The 8,691-nt window shown below is 28.0% G+C and overlaps 1 protein-coding gene across 1 annotated transcript in view; it reads left to right on the top strand.

The window, feature by feature from the left end:
- Window positions 1–4,954: 4,954 nt before the first annotated feature.
- The window catches only part of LOC105835433 (ADP-ribosylation factor-binding protein GGA3), a gene marked incomplete at its 3' end in the record, with an annotated part of 67,699 nt that continues 63,962 nt past the window's right edge, over window positions 4,955–8,691 (top strand). The window contains 1 exon segment of the mRNA XM_036285669.1: window positions 4,955–5,236. Within this exon segment, the coding sequence (XP_036141562.1) occupies window positions 5,053–5,236 (184 nt within the window).

Raw genomic sequence — 8,691 nt, 5'->3', positions numbered from 1 at the left:
TTCAAGAAACTTAAATGAAACTCTTCAATGAGATATCTCAAAGACTTCTCTTAGTAGACGTCTCTGATAAATGTTACCATTTTGACATCATTTCCAAGATATCTAAATGTTTTCTTAAAAAGTTCTCTTAAAGTTTTCATTCTGACAAGCGTGTTGTTTGAGTAACTTCCCCCATGGAAGTAAATGTGCCATAGAGCTATGGAAATTTAGTGAATCCTTAATGGACGTCTATCTGACTTCTACCATGGAAGTAAATGTTCCATACAGCTATGGAAGTTTAATGGATCCCTAATGGATGTCTATCTAACTTCCACCATGGAGGTAAACCTCCAATGGAGCCATGAGAGTTTACTGGATCTTTAATGGACGTCTAATTAACTTCCGCCATGAAGGTAAACCTTTAATGGAGCCATGGAAGTTTACTGGATCCCTAAATGACGTCTATCTAACTTCCGCCATGGAAGTAAACCTCCAATGGAGCTAAGAAAATTTAGTAGATCTTTAATAGATGTCCATCGGACTTCCACCATGGACATAGACGTCCCATGGATCTGTGGAGGTTTAATGGACGTTCATTGGACATCCACTTGTTGCCAATTTCTATGTGGGAAGCTGCAAAAAAATAAATGTATATTATTAGAATTTAGACATATTCGTTTACGGCTATTAATTCATTAATTGTCAAGGAAAAAATATAGTTTTTACAGTATTTTACAAGTGTTGAAACTGTCAAAGTGTTTTTTCATCCAGATATCTTTTATTTAAAAATAGCACGGATAAATTTATAGTGTAATTTTTTCGCTTCTGAAGTCACAATTTCAAATTAATAAATTATTATAAACCTCACTTAATTTAGTGAGTGATATCAATTCTAACGTATTGCTATTTAAAATGTAATATTGCTACAATATAATCTAATATTTTAATGTTATTTATAAACGTGTAATATGTCAGTAATATTTCTGTAATATTTTATTGTAATATGTAATATTGTTGATACATTGCAATTTTGCTGCGATATTACTGTAATATTCCGTGCTATGTGAAGTGTTATTTACAATTTAGCCAAATATTAGTCCTTTTTATTGAATCGTTTTGGTGTAAGTAATAAAAATAAAAATTCTGAAAATAATTTATATCTTTTAATTGGCTTAACCGATTTTGATGAAATTTTAATATGTTATAGATATCATTGAGACACATTTGTGGAAAATTCGGGGAAGGTATCTGATGACAAAAACATTGATAAAAAAAATAAATGTTCTTGCTTTTGTTTAGTCCCGATATTTTTTTGGCACATTTACGAAAATTTTTTTATGGAATCTTAGAACAGTTTCTACCAGACATAATTTTTTGGAAGCAATAAAATGGGTATCAGGTACCCAGAAAAAATTAAATATTAAAAAAAATTTTTTATATGATATGCTTTGATATGATTGCTATATTTTTTTTGTAGACAGTTGGGATAGTATTCTACAACACCAAATTTTTTTGAAACAATAAGATGAGTAGTAGGTATTTAAAGATAAAAAAATTTTTTTTTAATATGATAAGCTTTTGGTACAATCGTTATATTTTTTTTGTAGAATGTTGGAATAGTATTCTACATCAAATTTTTTCAAATCAATAAAATCAGTGGAAGGTACTTAAAAAAACAAAATATTTTTTTAAAATTATGATATGCTTTTTGTACCATTGCCATAATAATTGCCTAAACTTTGCGCACGTATGAAAAAATATGCGCAACGATACTTAACGACATCGATAATTGTCGGTAAGTGGTTACAAAATAACACCTCCGGCAATAAATGTAGACATAGCGCACAATTGATATGGATAGAGGTATAGCAGAATACAGATATAGAGAGTATGCTAAAAGGAAATATGGACAAGCAGAGAGCGAAGGACAAGTAGATTGGATGAGACAGATGGAGTTGAATACTATACAAAGAGCTTTGCGGAAACGGCACGGACAAAGGAGTTGTAAACATGAAGTTGAGATCTTCAACAGTATGCAATAAAATATAATATCATTCGATAAAATATAGCTTGTAACTGGCGTGTTACAATGAAAAAAACCGGTCAAAACTCACAAACTATTTTAAATTCTAATGCTGTTAAAAATTACTTGTAGAATACTGTATAAAAATTCTATAAAAAATATGGCAATGGTACAAAAAGCACATCATGATTTAAAAAAAAACCATTTTGTTTCTTTAAGTACTTTCCACTGATTTTATTGATTCCAAAAAATTTGATGTAGTATAATACTATCCCAACATTCTTCAAAAAAATATGGCAATTGTACCAAAAGCATATCATATTAAAAAAAAATTTAGTAATTATACAGAATAGGGGCGACCTCACCGATTTCAATGGCCTTGATATAAATTGTCTGGGTCATTATTCTGAACAACTTTTTCCTATACATGTTACTGCCGCTCGACCTTAGTTTCCGAGTTATACACAAAAATTTATTAACAAAAAAAAGTTTAATAAATACGATACGACATTTCTTTGCTGCGGTCGTGCGCGTGCACACACACACACACACACACACACACACACACACACACACACACACACACACACACACACACACACACACACTTTCACCAATACTTTTTCCAATATTAAAACCAGTACTACTTTTTCATAAGGGAAATTTCACATTTCGTTCGAAGCGGTTTCAGTATGTATTTATTTACACTCTTTGTAAGTTTGTATTCGTAATTCTTTATATATTCCTTTAATTTCTCTTAGTAGCAGTTAATGCGAAAACATTGGAAATGAACAGCGTGGAAAATCGCAAACCTATGTGATACTGTAGAAGCGTGGACGTCATTTACTTTACGTTTCATAAATACGATACATGATATCAGTGTTTTACGTAAAGTAAACGACGTCTACGCTTATACAGTACCACATGGGTTTGCGACTTTCTACGCAGTTCGTTTCCAATGTTTTCACATTAACCAAATAGCACATAAAATTGGTGGGTTAAAGTTAAAAAAAATTACGGGGGTGCAGCGGGAGGGGCGGAGCTCATCCCCCGCTCACGCGTTCTCTATATCACATAAGTTTTATGACTTTCCACAAAAAACGAAACTGAAACATTTTTAAACTTTATTTTACCCCCTTTTTTACACCTTCCTCCTGCTTACAGAGCAAAGCAAAGGGACGAAGCTTCTTCCCCTGCACCCTGCCCATGCGTTTTCTGCACCCTACTCTCCTCTCTGTTTCAAAACTAATGGAGTTGAAGCAAGAAATTAAAGAAAAACTTTTGTGTATAACTCGGAAACTAAGGCCGAGCGGCAGTAACATGTATAGAGGAAAGTTTAGAATAATGACCTTGACAACATGTCATTGAAATCGGTGAGGTCGCCCCTATTGTGCATAATTACCAAAAATTTTAAAAATATTGTTTTTTTAAATACCTACCACTCATCTTATTGCTCCAAAAAAAAATTGGTGTTGTAGAATACTATTCCAACATTCTACAAAAAAATATGGCAATCGTACCAAAAGCATATCATTTTTTTAAAATAAAAAAATACTTAATTTTTTTCTGGGTACCCATTTACCCATTTTATTGTTTCCAAAAAATTATGTCTGGTGGGAAACTGTTCCAAGATTTTACAAAAAAATTTTCGTAATTGTGCCAGAAAGATATCGGAACTAAAAAAAAGCAAGAACATTAGTTTTTTTATGAATGTTTCTGTCATCAGAAATCTTTCCCGAATTTTTCATAAATGTATGTCAATGATATCTATAATATAACACATTAAAATTTTATCACAATTGATTAAGCCGATTAAAAGGTATAAATTATTTTCAAAATTTTTATTTTTATTCTTTACATCAAAACGGTTCAATAAAAAGGACTAATATTTGGCTAGATTGTAAATGACACTGATAGCAATCAAAACAAAAAAGAGTATTTTCCGTGCGAGGGCAGATTGTTTCCTTCTTATCCAGCTATGGCCTTTCACATTGTTAAAATTTAAAAAGAAAAGTTTATTTTACTTTTAAATTATTTTTTAAAGAAAAGTTGACAATTGTTATATAGACTTGAAATTTCTATTTTATGTAATATTATACAAATACAAGAACGTTATGTAAATAAAATGTTATTATCTTATATTATACATTCTTTTTGTTACATATATTTACATTCCATTATACATTTTTATAAGTGTGATATTTAAATTTATTATATTCAAAGGTGTAATTGAAATCCGAAACGAGCATCTTTGAAAATCTCGAGAATGAAAACGGCACAATTTTGTTATTTTTTCCAATATTTTAATCCTTAAATAGATATAGTATTGGAAAAATAACAAAATTGTTTTATTTTTATTCTCGAGGTTTTCGAAGATTCTTGTTTCAATTTGAATTCTATCTTTATCCTTTGTTTGGGAGTGAAATCACAGAAGGATTAGGGATAGGAATGAAGAGGGGTGAAATGTAAAGTGTTTTATGACGTCATTTTGTAGTTTTTTAGACTCAAAAAGAAATTCTGTCAACAAGAATTACAATTGCAATATTGAAAAAAACAGTCGATTTACTTTCACCCCCATTAGAGTCGCCATATTGATTTTTCCGAAGGTTGTATAGTATATGTTAAAACTAATGTCAGAAATGAAAAGAGCAACCCCTTTTACCACTAGAAATGTATTTATGGGATTTTTTTCTTGTGATGAGCGACCAAGATACGCAAGTGCTTAAAAATGGACGATCAGGCGGAAATGAGTTAAGAAATAATTTTTTTTCTGTTATAAATAAACATTGTATGTAAGTCCTTTTGCGTAAAGAATCATCTTTTGATCTTGAATAAAAAAAAAGCGTATGATACTTAAAGACGTTTATTAAGAATAATATATTTATTTACTTTTTCAATTCTATTTCAATTTGATTCTTCATATTTCTTATTTTAATACTCTTTAATTGTTTTTTACTTGGAATTTATATTTTATGTATTTTAGAAATTTTTGTTACAAATATGTATTTTTGTAGGATGAGGAACGACTACAGTCAAATTCGCGAAGAGGCATGGAATTAGAATCCGTGCAAAATAATGTAATGCTATTGTCAGAAATGCTGGACTCTTACAATGAGAATGAAACCAGTGCAGAGGATCTTGAATTGATGAAAGAGTTGTATCAGGCATGTGAGCGACTGAAACCCATTTTGTTAAGACTCGCCAGCGAAACTCAAGGCAACGTCGAAATGCTTGGTACCTTGTCTTACATCTTAAAATAAGTTTATTCATTTAGATTTTATATAATTGTTTATATTGTCTGGAAAATATTGCTTACATTTATAATATAATTAAGCAATTTAAAACATTTAAATTGCAATTACATGTTTCAAAATTGAAAATTTCTGTGTGTGAATAATAAGTATGCGGTATAATAAAAAAATATGCGATATATTTAAGGATATTCTTACTTTTGGAACCATTTTTGTGTATTTTTTTAGAAATACTTTTTAAAAAAATATTAAAGTTGTTTAAATTTAAGAACCGAGACATTTTATCTTTAATATTTGAATACTCTTTACAAATTTTTTTTTAACATTAGAAAAAATATTTTTTTAATTATTAGCAATTCGGTATGAATATGTCAAGAAAAACTTTGTTCGTTATTATCATAAAATAGAGGAACTATCTGAAGCAAAAAAATTTTTTTAAATTTTAAACTACAGAAATATAGTTCTTATTTGATATATGTAAAAAAATTATTTTTTTTAAAACACAATTTTGAAAAACACATTTTGAAAAAACTTGATTTTTTAATTTATTTTCGAGTTTTTAATAGAAAAATGTGATTATCTTTTAAAAATTTTGATTTAATGGTTCAATAATTTTAATCGGATTATAATAAAACAAGTTTATCAACAATGATTGAAAATACTGTCCCGAAAAAATGCGTTTAAAATTTTATAACAGTTTTATATATTAATGAAAATTTTTGCTCTTATCTTTAATCTGCTTTTTGAACTGTTAAAAATACCAACAAATAGATTCCATTTTTTAAAACTTACAAATAAAAATTTTTCTTTACAAATCAGATTATTTTAAAGTAAAAAAAATTATTAAATGACATAAAATTGAATTTTGTATCAATACTTAGTACATGACTTTTTCTTCATTGCACACAAAAACATTTTTGTTTTGGGAATATGTTTATTTTCGAATTGTTAAGTATTCAAACAAAATTTTAGTTTTAAACAGGTATAACTTATTGTTAAATTCAACAATTTTATATAACAACAAAACAAATATAAAGAGCTCGTTACTGCTAAACAAAGTTAATACGGTCAATATATCGAGCCAAGACAAATTTTCCTAATACAATATAATTTATTAAATAAGCATTATATAAATATAAACGCGACTAAAAAACAACTGTGTTAAAAAATGTTAAATTTTGAAACGTTTCGGCTATACTTAGTCTTCTTCAGTCATAATAAATTACTAATATGAACTTAAACACGAATGAAATAATGCAAATGAAAATATAATTAAACAGTTAAAAAATGATGACCATTGAATAACCATAAAACAACGCATATCGTATCAAAATGTGTCATAACAAATAAAAACGTGAACCAATAAATAATACAATTAAATGAATAATAAAATGAAAAATAATAAAATTTTTTTTCCCCAAGTCAGTTTTTCATATTAAAAGGACAGAATAGATAGTCTTGTGTTCTGTTACCACGGACATGCTAAAAAATAACCACCTGTTTGATTGAGAGATAACGTTAAGATATTAGATTCTGAATCAAGATACCAAAAAAGGTTAATTTCAGAAATGATCCATATTAAGGAGCAAGTTAATGGCATCAATTTACTACTATCTTGACAATTCTTATTATTGTTTATTCGACATTTTGTTAAAAATGACTTACGGAAAATAAGTGTCGCTCATTCTGCCTCTGACTACCAAATGTTACACTTGTCTTTAATGCTTTGTCGAATACTCTGTGTGTTTGGTGCTCGTTTTAATATTGTGTTTTAATATCTAGGATCAACATATATAAGTATATAGTTTTTTACAATACGCATATCAGTTTGTTATTCATAACACGTATTCCATCGTTTTTTATTTTTTAGATTTATCGACAAGACTTATTGACTATCTATTCTGTCCTTTTAATATAAAAAACCGACTTGGGGGTAAAACATTTTATTATTTCTCATCTTATTATTCCTTTAATTGTATTATTTATTGGTTCACGTTTTTTTATTTGTTATGACACATTTTGATGCGTTGTTTTATAGTTGTTCAATGGTCATTATTTTTTAACTGTTTAATTATATTTTTATTTGCGTTATTTCATTCGTGTTTAAATTCATATTGATAATTTATTATGACTGAAGAGGACTAACAAGAGAACGGACAGAACTGTTCCTCACCGATTTTAATGAGCTTTGGATATGTTGTAGATTCTACAATGTAGAACATAAAAAAATATTAGACCCATATTTTTTTTAGCGGCGTATCTCAATGTTTAGGAGTTGAAACGACTCCTCGAAAATAACGAGTTTTTTCATTTTTGGCGAATATCTTTGAAAATATAAGATTTATGAAAAAATAATTTATACAAAAGTTTTATGGTATTTAATACTCTTTACAATAGTATATTTAGATTTTCCAAAAATTTCAAACTTTTTAATTTATTCCACCCCCACCACTTTTTTTAAAATTTTGAAAATTTTGTAAGGACAAAAATTAAAGAGCATTAAAAGCCAAGTCCATCCAAATGTAATAATATATGGGTTCCATCATTCTCAATTATTTGCAAAACGAGATGATAATTTCGTGCTGTATGCGCCGCGCTAGAAGTTGCGTTATTTCTTTAGTCGCGTCACATTCAATAACTGTCTCTCCTGCGTATATTTTTATATTAGACCATAAAAATCTTAATTACATAATACTCAACGTATTACACGATATAAAGTATAAGTGCATATATATAACAAAAGTAGCATATATATACGTATGTGCGTACGTACATTTTCATTGTTACAAATGCGAATATAGATTAATATAAAGCAAAATATTTTTTTTAATATTTAAAACTGCAAATACAATATAACAAAATATATAATATTAATAGAAAAGTATAAAATATGAACTGCAATAACTATTTGCATAATTATATTATTTACACTATATGCACATAGCACACTCTGATAATAAAGATAATATAATTATATAATTTAATTTAATGAGTTTGAAAATACATTTACACGGATATATATATATATATATACACACACATTTTGCAGACGACACGGGCGAAAAAATTTAATATCAGTGTTGATAGACGGGCCGGTTGTTCTCGCGCAGGCGCATCATATGAGGTTTCAGTAAAATATCCATTAGTAATAGGAAGGCGATCTTTGGTCCCCATACAATTTTTTTGCAAATTTATAAAAACATTAACACTTTTTATATATTTAACACGCACGCATATATTTGCATATCGTTTGCATGTATATTTGTGTATATATATTTAACATAAATTAAGGAATTAAACATAATTTGCATTTAATAATAAAAATAAACTTAAAAACAAAAAAAAGGTTTTTTCCAAAAAATTTTTGGAATAAAACATATAAATTTGAAATAAAACATTTAAATTGAAATAAAATATTTTATTTGGCGTAACTCATAC

This window comes from Monomorium pharaonis, chromosome 4 (assembly GCF_013373865.1).
Source record: "Monomorium pharaonis isolate MP-MQ-018 chromosome 4, ASM1337386v2, whole genome shotgun sequence".
NCBI classification, from domain to species: Eukaryota; Metazoa; Arthropoda; class Insecta; order Hymenoptera; family Formicidae; genus Monomorium; species Monomorium pharaonis.
The sequence above is the reverse complement of the archived record's forward strand: the minus strand, read 5'-3'. Positions and strand labels throughout refer to the sequence as shown.